The following is a 16,859-nucleotide window of genomic DNA, read 5'->3' as shown; positions in this document are numbered from 1 at the left end:
TGTCACTTTAGAAGCGAGTAAAAACCACGCCATTACTATTAGCGGAGCGATACTCGCTTCATCCACGTATTGAGATTGTTAAAATTAGGTACACAAATTTGCAGTCGAAGTTCGAAATCTTACAAGAAGTTTCTTGACCGTGTTATTTTACAAAAAGGTGATCAAAGCTGGCAACCGAATTCTTTGTAATTTAAACAATTTCGACAGCAACCAGTCATGTCTTTTATTTATTGATATTGAATACTTTTATGGAATACTTTTAATATGCAGATTATACGACCTAATTTTTTGTATTCAATGTTATATAATTGAAAACGTTGAGATCCGCTTTTCCATATTCTATTTACAATTTAATTTCTCCTTGTTATAAGATAGCATCTTTTCTTTGCATCTCTTATACTCGTTTATGTCATATATATATATACTATAGCTCTAGATCATCTTTTAGTTTTTAATTAACAAAAAATCCTTCCTTTATTTACTAGGTCGACCTCCGCCAAAGGTTACGTGGTGGAGAGATGATAAAGAAATGATTGGTGCAAGTCACTCTTCCGTAGAAGAAGGTGTTGCGGTGATGGTAAATCAACTACTAATTGGAACAGTGACGAGAGAGTATTATGGTTCGAAGATACAATGTAGAGCTCAGGGAACAAGGCTCATACCTCCAGTAGAAAAAGATGTCACTATACAAGTTCATCGTAAGTCATACTCGTAATTACTCACCACAATTCTTCCACTTTGCACAAAAAAAACTTTATAATTAAATAAAATCTTCCTCCCACATTTCAATATCATTTCAGTAAAACCAGTACGAGTGAAAATTGTAACGCCCAATGACCTACTTACAGCTGGACATCCTGTGCCTTTGCGATGTGAATCGTGGGGATCATATCCCGCAGCGAAAATAACATGGTTACTTGATGGAGAACCTATACGAAGTGCTGACGTCACTGTACATAGCGATAGAGAGGTAAATAAAACCTGTATACAGTTTTATACCTAAGTAAATAAAGGTATATGTAAAACTTTATGGCTTTGTTCTTATATTAAAAGCATTTTCTTGTCATTCCACTCGTCTATCGAAAAGTTCTTTATTTACGATGGTATCTACATTTAGGTACGTACACTTTATAAAAGACTACGAAATAGGTATAGAAACATTTTTAATAAGGAAACCAATTTAAAGAAAAATTAAATGATAATCTTTGTTTTTGCAAAGTAAACCTCGTATGTGCATTAAACGCCATTGAATGTCAAATGATGCGGTTCCTTGACTTAACCGCGGAACTAATTTTGACAAATTATATTTTTGTGTAAGGATAGATAAGACATTTGCGGAGAAGCAAGTAAACTAAATACTTGAAGTGCTAATCCTTGGCAGATGAAATCGTGGGTAGCAGCTATTTTTAAATAAGCTCCAATCCGTTTCAAAAAGCAGATCAGTTTCTGTATAAAGCTCTAAATAACGATTTGACTTCGCTTAGTCCGTATGACTATACCCTATTTTGTTAAATCTGCTTAAAAAATAAATAAGTAAGTTAATACTCGTAAATATAACTTTTAAATGAAAAAAGTACTTCAAACAGTCATCAATGTAAGCTGTTATCTTTCACTTGCTGGAGAATGACCTAGAGAGACAATATCTATCTGAAGAAACAATATTTATCTGAAGAAACCCCCATTAGACATAGATTGAGAGTCCCTGATTTTGGGAGTTTACTGCATATTGAATTTGTATGACATGATAATAGTTGCCACATAAACTAAATTATGTGCTGAAGAAACATTTGCACAAACAAAAAAGGTTCTTGCCACATCTTAGAAGCACTGCGGCATATTGTACGTACTTTATACTCGTACACTTCTTTATGTAGGTATATCAAGTCATCTTTTTATTCATAAATGTACTCTTGAAATTTCTGCGCATTCATAAGTTTGTGTTTTTTTTACTTGTTTATTTATGACCCGGAATTTTGTACAAACAGCTTGACCTTGTGGCAAGTATTTTATAAACGCCTTAGAATTTTAGATACAAGATCCTGCTTTTTGGGTTTTCGTGTGTATAAATTGCTATGTGGATGGATTTACAGGAATAATATTTTGGAGGAAAATTCTTGTTTCGTTTTACATAATTTTCTATTCAAATATCTATAGTGGATTTTAACGCTGCCACCAGTTTTTTGATGTGAATACATATCATGGATGTGGCTTACATGTATAGTTTGCGTACTATTTTTTTGTGATAGAAGTAGGTATAATACGTGCGTTAAAAAATATACTTTAGTAACGTAGTTGCTTTAGGGCTTTAAAATTTCATTTTTTTCGTTTTTATTGTACATAGATCATTTTACTTTTAATAAGTGTGGTTTTTGAAATCGTTTGAAAAATTATTAAAAGAAGTTAAGGTGCCTCTCAAGGATAAAAGGAAGTACGAAAATCCATGAATTATATCAATTAACTAATCACAAAAATTGAAAGTATAAAAGTTTTTGAATTTAATGAACATCATTCTCACAATTTATCTCACTCTTACCGAGCTCACTTTGGTTTAGTTCACAGGTGTGAGCGTTAAAAATTATAAACCAAGTACAAGTAAATTCGTTTAGTTTTTGTTCTAAGGCACAAAATTAATTTACATGTGAAATATTTCGTAGGGCGGTATATCGAAAATAATTATGGTTTGCAAATTATTTTTGATCAACCAATCAATACAAATTTAAAATCTTTTGAATTCAATAAACAGTGCATACATATATGCACCTTTACTGAAAAAAAAAATAATTTTATTACAAAATTATAACTCCAATTTTTTCTTTACAGGATTCCAACCTAACCACAAGCATATTAACGCTAAAAGTAACATCAGAAAATGATAACTCAGAACTAACGTGTCGTGCATCGAATCCCTGGTTTTCTGGAGGCGCTATAGAAGATAAAAGAATAATAAGGGTAGCATGTAAGTAAAATGTAGCTTTATTCTATTTTGATTATAAAATTAATTAATTATATTAATCAACTACTAACTTTCAAAGAGTAGGTTACTGTTTAAACAGAAAGGACAGTATATACACTGCCAACCACTAGGATGACTTCCCCGTTAGTTAGTTGTAACTATTTTCATGATCTGAGAAGGGAAAGACATCATACTCGTACATCAGGTGTAAGGGTATGGGTAGCCCCACTATTCGCATACTATAATATAATTGAAAACGTTTGGCCATGGCTTTCTCATAGATTTTATAAAGATGGCAACCAATTTGAGAACACAGGCATCTTAATCGTAGCTTTTGGTGATTCCTGGGTCCTCATTTCCTGTGATTATTAAAAAGTGTATATTAAAAACATGTGTACTAAGCCACTCGTGTTCGTAAACTAATCAACATTTAATAATACATTTTAATAAATATGATTTAAAATCATGAAAATGAAAATAAATATAAACCAGCATATGTATTCATATATGCCTTTCGCCCCGATGTAATGGTTGGGGTCATCAGAATATGACCATTACACCTTGTCTTGACGCATATTTTCTCGAATAAATCGAGATTCCATATAATCCGAGCCACATAGAGCTACTGTGAATTATATAGTTGCTACAAGTCTTCAAAGAAGATAAATTGTAGCTATTTTTATTGCCTTGCTATGAAACTTTTGTAGATGAAATATTTGACTGATAACAGTATAGAATTATTTTTTCCTGAACACCGTTTATTTTAATAAATATGATTTAAAATCATAAAAATGAAAATATGCTGGTTCATTTTCATGATTTAAAATCAAAATAACCGGTGTTCACGAAAAAACAATTCGACTAATAACAGTCAAATATTTCTTCTTTAATAATACAAACCGGTTTTAAGTTTAAGTTAAGTTTTATTGAATTTTAAACAAATTTTTTTCCTCCTGAAGTATTATTATTCTATTTTCTTCGATTGCCTCGCCTTTAGTCATTTTTCTTTTCAATTGGGACGAAAAATATGGATAATCTTATTCAAAATTTAGAATCAATTTCAAAGCACGCGGGCTGCACCATCACCCAACTGCAATTCGACAGTAACTTCCAGACTTCTATATACCCACCAGATCTTTCTGGAAGAATGGGGTATTTCTGGATGACGAGTCAATCAAGGATCTAAACTATCTTAATCATATTCACATAATCAAGTTTCGTAAGGGACTCAAACTGGTTCCATTGAGCTTAGGAGGAAGCCTCAGGATTCATGTGGGCCATTAAACTGGCCTAATTGTGTTCGATTTTACCATGGACGGCCACTTTAACCTAACCTAACCATTCGAAATGAGCACTTAAAAGTCAGATCTCAGAAAGTACAGCACTTTGGTGGCACAAACGTTCCACAATTTTTGGCAGCAATTACAGATGCAGCTTTCTCTGTTCTGCAATTTGATCACCTTAATCTCTGCCAGCAGGAAACTTTGCTATTTATTTCTAATATATTTTTTATCGGATAAAGACAATTTATTGTCCTGTATTCTAACGAACTTTTTAACGTGCACAAGCTCATGTTTTATGGACTATAAAATGTCGGGATTTTTCGAAATTTCTTATTCCACAAATAGGATCTACTACAATAACTTTCCAAGGGACGTTAATAAATGAACATGATGCATAACAATATAACCTTAACATTTCATCAAAACGAATCCATGTGTATACAAAGTCTGTGGAACGATAAAGTTACTGCTAGACAAGTTGCTCCCTTTTGCAGGGCGTGAGAAATTAAGTTGTAAAATATTTTTTTCCATTATATAATCCCAATAATTTTATGTTAACCAAAAGTAATTGGAGCTATTTAAGTTGTGTAGATTGGGTTCTTTTGGATTTTAATTGAGCTGAACAAACTTTCAGCGACCATAGAGAATATTCAAATATTTCTAAAACTCTACTATAAAAGTGAAATTTAATTTTCTGCTACTGGCTTGTATTTTCCTTTTTAACCATTCCATAACATTTATTCCATTTTCAGATCCACCAAGTGTATCGGTGCATTTGGCAAACGAAGATCCTAGCCGAGTGGTAACAAGGGCGGAGGGGCAGAACGTTACATTTAAGTGCAGGGCTGATGCAAGACCACCCGTGTCGACTTATTCATGGTTCAAAAACGTGAGTATATTTGTTGATATATATATGTATATGACGTGTGTATAGCATACAAAAATTTTGATTGCACGAGTAAAAGAAAAATTTAAAAGCTACCACGTTTTTTGATAAACATTTTCACATATTTTATTGAGTGCTGAATAAACTGAAAAGGAAAGCAAAAAAAATTAAAAAACGTTTAACCAAAACCCTTATGAGCTTAGAATTTTTTTGTACTATGTTACGAAACTTTCATAACAAAATCAGAACTTTATAAAACGTTAACTGTCGCTATCCAGCAAAAGGAAGAGTTCATATACATTATGTACATAAGCTCTTGTTTGTTTGTTTACAAACATACGAAGGAAAATATTTTATAATTTGAGAAGTTCTTCCAAGATGTAATATGAACATTGAAAAATAACATGTTGTGTGGCGATTAACAAAGTATGTAATAACATTAAAGGAAACAAAGCCTTGAACCGAATTGTTTATTTTTTCCTACCAAAAGGTAGGCCGCATATTTTTTTTGTTCCTAGTTGTGTGTTTTAAGGTATTTAAACAAAAATCAAATTATATGACATATATACACATTAAAGTTGTTTAAACTGACAACAACCATATCCGTCATTGAAAAATAAAATGATCGCAAAGATTTGTGCAAACATTTCATAAAGAAATCCTTACTGACTACAGGCATTCAAAGAATTTATAAATATAACAAAAACGTTGCTTTGCTCCGTTGAACTCGCGATCACGGACAACTCGCAAAAAGGTTTTTAAGGTTTCTGTGATGAGTATTAGCTTTTATAATCAGTAAAGTTTGAGTTCACTATTCCTTGCATTCATTAAATAAATTAACGGCAACGGCATCTGAGTACAGTTTTATTCAATTATCACAATAAAATACAAATGAAATAATAAATATAAACTCAAGACTGTTGCACTTATTCTATATTTTTGCAGCTCGGTTTTTAATAAATGTCTATAATCTGTTAACTGCATACAAGGTATACCTGCTTTATTGTTTAACAATTATAACAAACAAAAATGTTTAGCTTTCAACAATAAAGTGTTAACATTTTCAATAAATTGAAAAGAGTTAGGTTTGAACAGAAAAAAAGGAAGAATTTATGAAATAACATTTAGGATACAAGGGTTTTAAAATTTTGTTTTAATAAACTACATAAACTACATTTTTGTGTTAGCAATTTTTTAAAGTGAATGTTCAACAGGGAATGCGAATGTCTGGTGAAAACTTGGAAATATTACATTTAACAATGTTAGAAAGAGAGAGTGCAGGTTCATATGCATGTGGTGCAACGAATACTGAAGGTGAAACAAGAAGTTCAAGTCTTACCTTAAAAGTACAGTGTAAGTAACAAAATCTCTTTTTTAACATATGCATGTATATATTCTTTTGCTCGCATTGAAACCGTTATATTCATTTTCTTCAAAGAAATACTAAAAGGGTTAGTTGGTATAAGGTGCATCAAAAAGCTTGAGTAGGTTTCAGTAAAGACGAATAAATGATATGAAAGGGATTCTAACTATCCCATACACAATGCAACATTTGAAATAACCGTAAAACATACAAAGTCAAGCTATACCAATTTAGAAAACCTGAAAGTCGTTCCTTAACTTTATGTTTAAATTAATGTTTGTGAGTGAAAAGTTTGTTAAGAATTTATTTTTAAACTTGATTTAAAAAAAGAATTATAATGTTTAAGGTATTGTTTTTTTTTCTTTTTTGCATATGATTTAGTAATTTCTGTTTTCAAAATTCGATGGTCTTTATAATTTTAAATACAAACCAGCGGATGCTTAAATGTATCTTAGTTTTTTGGAAAATATTAAATTTAGTTAAAAAGCCCTTTTTTGCAAGAAAAACACTTTATTTTGGTTGTCCCAAATTCGATCTGCTCAGGTCAGTTATGAAATAAGCGAATTATCTCTTTGCTTTTACTTGAAACATATCGGAACTATTTAAATTCATAAAAAAATGTTAACTTGAGATTTTAATCAAACATGAAATTACGATGGTAGAGAAGTCTAAAAAAAGTGGCACCCAATTTTCTTTTTAACCCTACATAACGGCAGAAATAGGTACAATTATTTCATGGGGTCCATTTATACCCCAAAAATGTGAAAAAATTAAGCTCATCCCAATCACTCTACAGATGGAGGCTGAAATGAATGGACGACAGCCTGCCAGGCAACAAAAAATAGGGAAAACTACTTTGGACGCCCTTCGTCTTAATGGGGATATTTTAACAGGTCTTGCGAAAGATATTTTTGCCATCGTTATGAAGTCACTAGGTCCTAGTTCTCAACGGACTATTGCGCCACATAATTTATTTTTGTTTTTTTTTTTGTCGCTAACATTCTTTTTAACTTCCCATAGGAAGTTATTGTAATGGGTCCGATTTGTCAAATTGAAAATTTTGACATTTCTCGACGTTTCAAGGTCCCTAGAGTCGAAATAAAAGGTTTTTAGAAAGATGTCTGTGCGTGCGTGTGTACGTCCGTACGTCCGTACGTTCGCGACGTTTTTTTCGTCGTCCATAGCTCAAGAACCAGAAGAGATATCGACTTCAAATAAATTTTGTTATACAGATAATAAGGCAGATAGATGCAGAAAGGGCTCTCAAGAAAATTGCGTGGGTGGTTTTTTTACCATAGCATAGCAGTTTGAAAAAAAAGGTGAAAATTTTGGTTACCCTTAAATATCTTACGAACCAAAAACGCTAGAGACTTATATTAAATTTTATATAATATATTGTAACGTGATACCAAACAGGTATATTTTTTGAAAAAAATCAATATAACGGTTTTTTTTATAAATCAATAAAACTGAAAAAAAAATTTGTCACCTCCAAAATTTTATGACTGAAATATGATTTCATTTTCAAAACAATTTTGTGCAACGAAGAATAATGTTTTTGACATCTGATAAAATTTTAAGAAAAATCTAATTGACAGTTTTTTTTACAAAAAATAAAAACCTAAAAAAAATGTATAAAAGTTGGTAAAAATTGATTTTCGACTCAAATATCTTTTCAAAACTTTGAGATATTGGCTTTAATTTACTTTTATCTTTCAAAACATCTTGTTGTCAGCATTCAGTTAAAGTTTGAAAAAAATCGAATTGACAGTTTTTGTACAAAAAATTAAAAACCGAACAAAAAATTAACAAAAGTTCGTAAAAAATGATTTTCGACTCAAATATCTTTTAAAAACTTTGAGATAATAGGTTCTTACTAATTTTTTCTTATAAGTAATATTGTTTTCAACATTAAGACAAATTTTGGGAAAAATCGAATTGACAGTTTTTTTTTACAAAAAATAAAAACCTGAAAAAAAATGTATAAAAGTTGGTAAAAATTGATTTTCGACTCATATATCTCTTCAAAAATTTTAAATATTGGCTTCAAACTAATTTTATCTTATAAGAAATATTGTTTTCAACATTTGGTAAAATTTTTAAAAAATTCGCATTGACAGTTTTTTTACAAAAAATAAAACTCTAAAAAAAACAATACCTACTAAAACTTGGTAAAAATTTACTTTCGGCTCAAATAGCTTTTCAAAAATTAAAAATATTATCTTCAAACTTATTTTATTTCAGAGAAAATATTGTTTTCAATATTCAGTAATTTTTATATAAAAATCCAACAGTCCGTTTTTTTCATGAAAAATAAAATCTACAAAAAATAGTGCGCCAATTTGGTAAAAATACATATAGACAAACTTTTAAGCAAGACAAATCGACAGACGGGATGGGAAGTTATCAGTGTGGGTCGCATCCCAGCCTCTTTTTTTAACTTGGTTTCATCCAATAAAAAGAAAATTTTGTTGTATTGCTCCAAAAAGGTACATTTTCTCAGGAACACGTGAACCGATTTCGATACATTTTTTTCTGCTTAAGGTATTTTATATTGTCTTAGTAATATTTGATGTTTAAAATTGTCAGCATTTTTTCCGATTTAAAAAAAAAATATTAAAATGTTGTTTTTTTTTTCAAACTTCGATGATCCCGAAAACAACTTAGGGTTTTTATTTTTGAAAATCAAGCATACAATGTATATTACAGTGTTCTTAATAAGTGCATACTAAAAATATTGTTAAACAAAAATTTAAAAAAAATGTATAGAAACAAATTTAAAAAGAACAAATACGTGCCTTTTTAAATTAAAAATAAAGATTATTTATAACAAATTCATATATTTATTATATTTCTGAACATACCTAATTCTTAAAGTAGCAATAACTGTTGAATAAGTTTAAATCAATGTGGTGATTTTTCGCTCTTCATAGTTTTGCCCAATGTGCATAAACAATTATCTATACAAAATTTGACAGCAGAATTGCCAAAAAATAAGCACATTTGAAAATTATGCTTTTCTTTTGCATTATCACGAGGCATACTTTATTTTTAATTATTTAATTATTTTGGTTCGTTATCTTCATTTGGTATAGTGTAACGAGTAGTATGTGGTACGAGTAAACTTGTTATCTTAAAATCATTTTTTGATTTATATCTTTTTTAAAATGTGCAGACTCCCCAAGGTGTAAACCTGGTACAGAGCAAACATCTGTGGGTGCTATAAATATGCATTCCATATCTGTTAAATGTGAGGTAGATGCAGATCCTTCAGACTCAGTTAAGTTCAGTTGGACATATAACAATACAAGGAACGTTTCTCCGGTAAGTAATATTATCTCTAACAATCCATATTATTATATAAAATACAATTTGGTTTTAAATAAAATGACCTACATATTTTGCACTTAAATTAAATATTTTGTTTTCTTTAATTTAGGTTTTGAATTCAAGAATTCTATCCAATGGATTAGTGAGCACAATGACATATCTACCACAAACCGACTCGGAACTTATAACACTTGCCTGCTGGGCTAGCAACGCTGTCGGACGTCAAACGACACCCTGTTTGGTTCACATTCTGCCTGCCAGTAAGTCTATTTGTTTCGTTTTCGATATTTCTTCGGGTCATAATACATAATGTATTGAATATCTACTTGCCGGATAAACAACTTCAGCATTTATCATGTCTGGTATTATCAGGCGAATATAAATTAATATTAAGTGGCCCCAAGGGATTTTCAGTTTTCACATTGGGACGTAAAACACTGAGAACAGAGATGAATGTGTATCTACTTGTTATGTATGTTTAAAAATCTTTAAAACCCAAATAAATCCAAGCCAAATCTTATTGGTTTTTTGTCTCCTTCCTTGCTATAAAATGAAACTGTAACGCGACTTGAAAACATAAACACTTATGCATAAACACCTATTACCTGTTTTTTACCGTCATCGTGGAACATACAAAGCAAAGCTAAATATAATTTAGTTAAACTGACAATCCTCTTTACTCCTGGAAAGTGGAGCTTTATCATTTCCGAAATAAGTTCGATAAAGTGGAATAATTTAAACCAGACAGCTTAACATATCACAAACACATTATGAACAAACGCATAGATAGACGGGAGCTGGTAGAGTTTTGTGTGTGAATAAGGATATGTGTTCATCGGTATCAGGATTTTAATTTCACAAACTTCCCTTCCCGCAATCCCACCTTCCCGGTAAAGTAACCAATCCACAAAGGACTAAAGAAAATAATCAATTTTGCTGTCAAGCTTCGAATAAAACTGTTGATCAGGTGTACCTCCCCCTCGTATGGTGTTTCGGATGTGATAGCGAAGAGGTAAATGTTGGCTGTCGAATAAAAATACTATACATACAGCACATACCTAGATGCTTTTGAAATTCAAAATACACAAAAGTATGTTGTACTTATTTATTTTCATTATTATCTATAACAAAACAGAAAACCGGATAAAGCGATTAAAAAGGATATGCTGTGATGAGAAGGCTTAATAATATATAGAAGAGCGTCTTAAGCAAATGAAAATGTATAGGTACACATAACAATTGTGTATTCAAATTAATGTTACCGTTTTGTGTATGGGCACATATTCAAATGAAGGTAATACTTTTGATTTACACAGGAAGAACTTACAATACACATCAGTTTTAAGTTCTAAACATTTTTAGTAATCTTTGAGTATAACATTTTGGATGCACAACTTAAGATTATATGTACATTAAAAAAACATTTTCTCCAAATAGGGTGTGAACAGCTACAACTCGATTGTGCTACAAGTCTTTTCACGGGTGCCAACCGATCATCATTTTGCTTTTGGTTTGTTGTTGATAAAATTTGATAGTGTGTCGAAAATATCGATTCGTCTCTTGTTGTGCCTCAACGGTGTATTGCATATAGACTTCACTATAACTGACGATTTAGTGTTTTCCTATTAAAAACATAAATTTTGTAACTTATTATCAGATGCTTTATGCTATTAATACAATAAAAAAGTAAGTATACGCCTGAGTATGCAATACTAAGTACTGAGTGACCATAAGAAGTTATAGCACATCCTCAAAAAAAAAAATGTTTTTATTTTTTTATTAAATCAGAAATTTAAAAAGTTTACATTTCAGAAATATATTATTCCAGTTTTTCGAATTTATTTCATTGTTTAAGTCCTCGTTGTCGATAATAAACGGTTGTTCTTTGTCGACTAAACAAATTTCGAGCTCTGTTGAATACTAATGTTTTAAAGATATGCAACATAAACGAGCTTGAATTTTTGTTTTTAAATGGAGCCATCTTATTACTCTTATATCTTGTAAAATGTTTCACGAAACGTTAGTAAACAAAAAAGTTCTTAAACTCGTATGCGTGTTTTTTAAAAACAAAAATAACTCTCGCGCAGTAAACCACTCGAATGCTACACAGTATATATGTGGCTATTTTGCTTATGCTTGATTCTGGTAATTAAAATGACACGGCTGTGTTTTCACTGCTTGGTAAAGTAAATTTAAAGCAGATAAACCTACTGGTATCATACCTAGAATACACCTGGCTAACCTGTGTGACAAGAAGAGAAAACAACGATGATGAGTTTGTATTAATCAGAAACAGCAGCTCATTGTTACCGTCATCGCTGAAGCAGTTTTCAAAAAGAGTAAAGGAAAGGACATTTTAAATATAGAACATTAACATTACGTAAACATTTTAACGCACCTAGTGACTTTTATTTAAAATTTGAAATGGCGCTCACTATGTAGATATAATATAAAGATAAGAATTGTTTATATTTCAGATACACCTGAAGCCCCAAAGGGATGTGAATTGCGTAACGATACATTCTTGGAGGTTGTTTGCGTTGCTGGCAGTGATGGAGGCCTCATGCAAGAGTTTCTTCTCGAGGTTATCGGTGGAAATCCAATCTACTCGAGCGACACAACAAGAACTTTCACCGAACCTGAAACCAACGATAATGAGATTTCAACGATGAATGATCAGGTGAGGGTTATAACGGCAGCTAGCGGGCAAGGTTTGAGAATTTAATTTATAAACATGAGGATACTACTCAACTGAACCGAGCGAGTGAAAATCAACTAAAGATATATACACCTACATACATATACCTACATTCATACATTCACTCAGTCAGACTCACTCCGTATCCTCATTCCTCACTGACAGTGAAACCAATCCTTGTCACATAAATTGTTTCCATTTCAAAAGAGAAATCCGTACAATATCATCGGAAATAAGGATGCGAAACCATTTTCCGGTCGAATTGTAATTCGTCAAGTAATCTTGGAATGTACGGACTCTTTCGACGATTTGCTTGGCCTTGCTTTGTTTATATTTTACACATGGATGCGGATGGTGTTTTCAAATTCTTTTCCCTCTGATTGAATGATTTTGTATATTTTTTATTTTTATTTCTTGATGTCCATTCCTTTCTTTCATGGGCCATTTAGTGACCTTTCCCTATAAATGTATAAACGAGATTTCATAAATGAAAATGAAATTCAAACTTAATTTTTTTTTGTGAATCTGTATTTATTGGATATAGGTATACATGTATAAGTAGATATCTATGTTTTACATGTTTTGAATTCCTACAAGACCTAAGTTTTCCTTCGTCATGTTCATGTTCGTTTTGATTTAAAACCCGTTCTTCTGTGAAATGTATGTACATACATACATTCTGAACCATTTTTTACCAGGGACAATCAAAAAATAAGGTTCTGAATGTAAAAGCCTTAACTATGGTTGCCATGTACTAGTACAAGTTCTTAAGTAAATTTAATCTCTCATGACTTACATATGTTTAAACATTTTATAATTAAGTAATGTATATTTCAAATGGGAAAACAAAAGGAAGACAAATTTAGTTAAAGTTACTTACAAATATTGTATTAAAATAGAAGTTTTTTAAAAAAAATATTATGTAGCAATTATTAAGCTCACATCTGAAATTGCAATAAGACTATAAGGCCCACTTGCTAATATTGTTCTTTTTAAGTGCAATATGATTAATTTTGGTTGTCAGAAAATATTTAAGGTACACTTAACTAAGTTAAACAAAGATTGAAACGCATCTAACTTCATTTCATTACAAAATTCCAAACAGACGTCAATGTATATAAAATTTCAAAAACGGAATCAAAATAATTAAAAATAGTTTTAAAATATTAATTAACGAGATGGCTGACGAAAAAAGGAAGTAACCAAAAACTTACATCAAATGAAAAACAGACGCTCCTAGAATATGCAGACTTGTTGCTTCAACATTGCCTAGCTCTGAAATTATGGATACATTTTTGAAGCTATCTGCAAACTTCAATACGAGGCCCAAAAAGATGAAGACTCATTTAAAAAAATATTCAAACTCTATTGACTTCTGTTGAAAGAATATTGTATCAAACCTATTGTATGGCCGTTCCAGCTTGTTATCAATTTGTCATATTATCGGTTAAGTGAAATCTCTTGTTAAAGTGCAGTTCATCGATTCCAAAAAAATATCGATTCCTATCGTTAATTTGGCAAAAGGCTTTAACTTCAATCGGTTCGACAACCTCAACATCTATCAACTCCAAATTCATATTTTTTAGTTTTATTTTAAATGTCTATCAAAAATAAGTTTTGTGATAAACATTCTTTGAAATGTGATCAAAGGACATAACGTTATAAATTTCATAAGTGCAACTTAAGGACCCTTCCCCATAAAATGAGTTCCACTTAGTGCCATTTATGGGAAACCATTAAGTAGGACTTAAATAGTTTTGACTAGTATCAGCAAACTGGCCTACATATTTTTACAACTGGCCCTTAACAAAGTTTTCATATTTTTCTTGTTATATGGCATCCCTATCTACAACTTTCAATCTTATAGTTAGAAGTATAGTTGAATATTATCTATTTTCAGAATAGATTTGGCAATTAAGTGTTCATCTTTTGAGTAGGTTTAGATAGACATACAAATAGGTACATATCTACTAAACCATGGCCATTTTGAGTTATTCATATCATAATGGTTGAGCACATTAGTGTAGAATAAAAATTGCTCCAGGGGGAAGTATAAATTCAAAATACGCTGATAATGGGAGTAGTTTTAGCCAATTTAAGTTCGCAATGTGATACAATTCGAAGTCAATTGACTGATAACGAACGGTCACGTTTTAACTGAAAAGTAATAGGAAATGGTTGGCTATAAACATTAACAAGTAGGCTGCCATAAATCCCAAAATAAAATCAATACTGGAGGCAGAGGGATTGGAAAGGTAGCAACCTAAGAACGATAAACGCAAAAGGTGAAACGAAAACAAAATGTCCCTTAACCGCCCGCGCCAGGGGGCCAATTTAATATGCTTTTTAAGGATTTAAAAGAGAAATTGAATTTTTCTGTACACCGTCGACGTTATGTCCTTTGAAAAACGACAATAAACGTTTGCTTGCTGTAAAAATTATTAAACAGTAGACGGTGTATACAGAAAAACATGGTTACAGGTGCATAGTCTTTAAGTTTTATTAAATTTCGTTCAACCAAATCTCTAACCACGCATGTTCCACCGTGATGGAGATGGCATTTTTTTTTTTTAAATTGAGTATACAATTGATCTTTATAATAGAAGGGTTTTACTATCGCTTTTAACACATAATATAGGTTAACCTGCAAAAATAAAGCTATTAAGACAACGAAGTAGCAAAATTTTTGAACAGCTATGTCTTTTTTTCCTCATGTTTGAATTTTTCAAAAATTTTCTTCCCATTTTCTTTTAACAACAATTCACACTACTTTATACCATCTAACCAAAAAATGAAAACAAATTTTAGAAGTTCTGAAATTAACTCCGATAAGAACGGGGATTTCAAATTCTTCTTGTATTACCTATTTTATGAATCAAAACCCCGAACGAAAACCCATATGGGTTATAATACAACTCAGGTGATGTAAAACTGTGTAGGTACAGTCTATTTTAACCTGTATGGCGTTTTGTTTTTCGTGTTTTACACTGAAGCACATGTATGTCACATAAAAAAGTACTTCCTTTTGAGTATTAAGCTAAAATTTAAATTTAGTTAAAAGAATCAATAAAGAGAGATAAAACTCTAAATCGGGTACCAACTTCTACATGCAGCAAGAAATTTAAAGGTAAATATGTTGTTAAGAACTCACATATATGTATGTACATATTTCAAAATGACTCAGAAACAAATTAAATATATTTGAAAAATTCTGTCAATAAAAACGAACATTGAAAAATATCCTTTCATCATCCCTGTCGATTCTCGGCAAATTAAATGAATTCAAGTCATAGGAAACCAGGAAAACAATACAAAAAGTGAATGTTTGTTTCAATAGGCCTTCCTCACAAACGATTTCATACTCATTTTTTAAATTCAAAAGCTTTTTTCCTCTAGGTTCATTGGAAAAAATACTCCGATAGGTCTATCTCATTTAAAACGATTGTACATTAAGAGAAAACATCGCATCGTCAAGAAATAGAATAGAACGAATTCATTAAGCAAAAGTTATTAAAGAGGAATACGAAACAATTAAAAAAAATTAGTTCAGTAATCCTTTGGAAGAAATTTTGTGTTCTCATTAAATATTCTAGTGAAAGAAGACATTTTGTTTGATAAAATAATTATAATGAATTTTTTACTTGAACTGCCTTTGAACTTGTTTCGTTAGAAAAGGTGAGTTTGTGGATAGGTCCGTTTCTAACAACTGTGAGGCTATTATAATTGTTTCCCATTTTTTTGATAACCATTACTAATTTACTCACAATGATTAGGGAGGGATTTATATGGAAATATAAATTATGTTTTTCTGAGAGCATGTGCCAAACCAAAAACATATTATTTGTATGTATCATTAAACAATTGATCTGTGAACTATACTCATAAGGAAACAAAGTTTTGGGCTTGTCTTAGACCTGCATACTACATAAAATAGTGAACTACAATTAGTAATTAAAGTATCTACATTTATACAGTTCTAATACATCGTTTCTGTTCACTCCAAGACTTTATAAATCTAATAATCACTATTAAGCGGTTGCTTTGATTTGAAAAACGAACGAAACTTCGTTACCCCATAATTTCAAAGTTAAAGGTACATTTCTTAATATTTATTTTCTGAACCGACTGTAAAACATTGAAGAACTTTACTGACTGTTAAAAAGGCTCAGTCTACGCATAAATTCTTCCCGATAGTAAGTTAGAGTGCAATACTCACTGCTTTAGTTAGATATTTATTTGAGTTAGCTTTTCAACTGCCCAGACAGAAACCAAAATTATGGTATTATTAAAAAAAGAATTATTATTGTGTAGTTTTATCCTTTTATATTTAGCTATTATAACAAACA

At 30.9% G+C, this 16,859-nt stretch overlaps 1 protein-coding gene across 6 annotated transcripts in view; it reads left to right on the top strand.

Moving 5' to 3' along the window:
* The window catches only part of LOC129943412 (hemicentin-1), an 81,162-nt gene that overhangs the window by 48,001 nt on the left and 16,302 nt on the right, over window positions 1-16,859 (top strand). For all 6 annotated transcript variants that reach the window (XM_056052846.1, XM_056052847.1, XM_056052844.1 and 3 more), the window contains 8 exons: window positions 486-698; window positions 801-970; window positions 2,821-2,956; window positions 4,989-5,125; window positions 6,337-6,475; window positions 9,661-9,809; window positions 9,925-10,075; window positions 12,293-12,495. In XM_056052846.1, coding sequence (XP_055908821.1) covers window positions 486-698; window positions 801-970; window positions 2,821-2,956; window positions 4,989-5,125; window positions 6,337-6,475; window positions 9,661-9,809; window positions 9,925-10,075; window positions 12,293-12,495 — 1,298 coding nt within the window. The remainder of the gene's footprint in view (window positions 1-485; window positions 699-800; window positions 971-2,820; window positions 2,957-4,988; window positions 5,126-6,336; window positions 6,476-9,660; window positions 9,810-9,924; window positions 10,076-12,292; window positions 12,496-16,859) is intronic.

The sequence above is a fragment of the Eupeodes corollae genome, chromosome 1 (genome assembly GCF_945859685.1).
Source record: "Eupeodes corollae chromosome 1, idEupCoro1.1, whole genome shotgun sequence".
In the NCBI taxonomy this organism is placed as follows: domain Eukaryota; kingdom Metazoa; phylum Arthropoda; class Insecta; order Diptera; family Syrphidae; genus Eupeodes; species Eupeodes corollae.
This window is presented reverse-complemented; position numbering and strand designations above follow the sequence as displayed.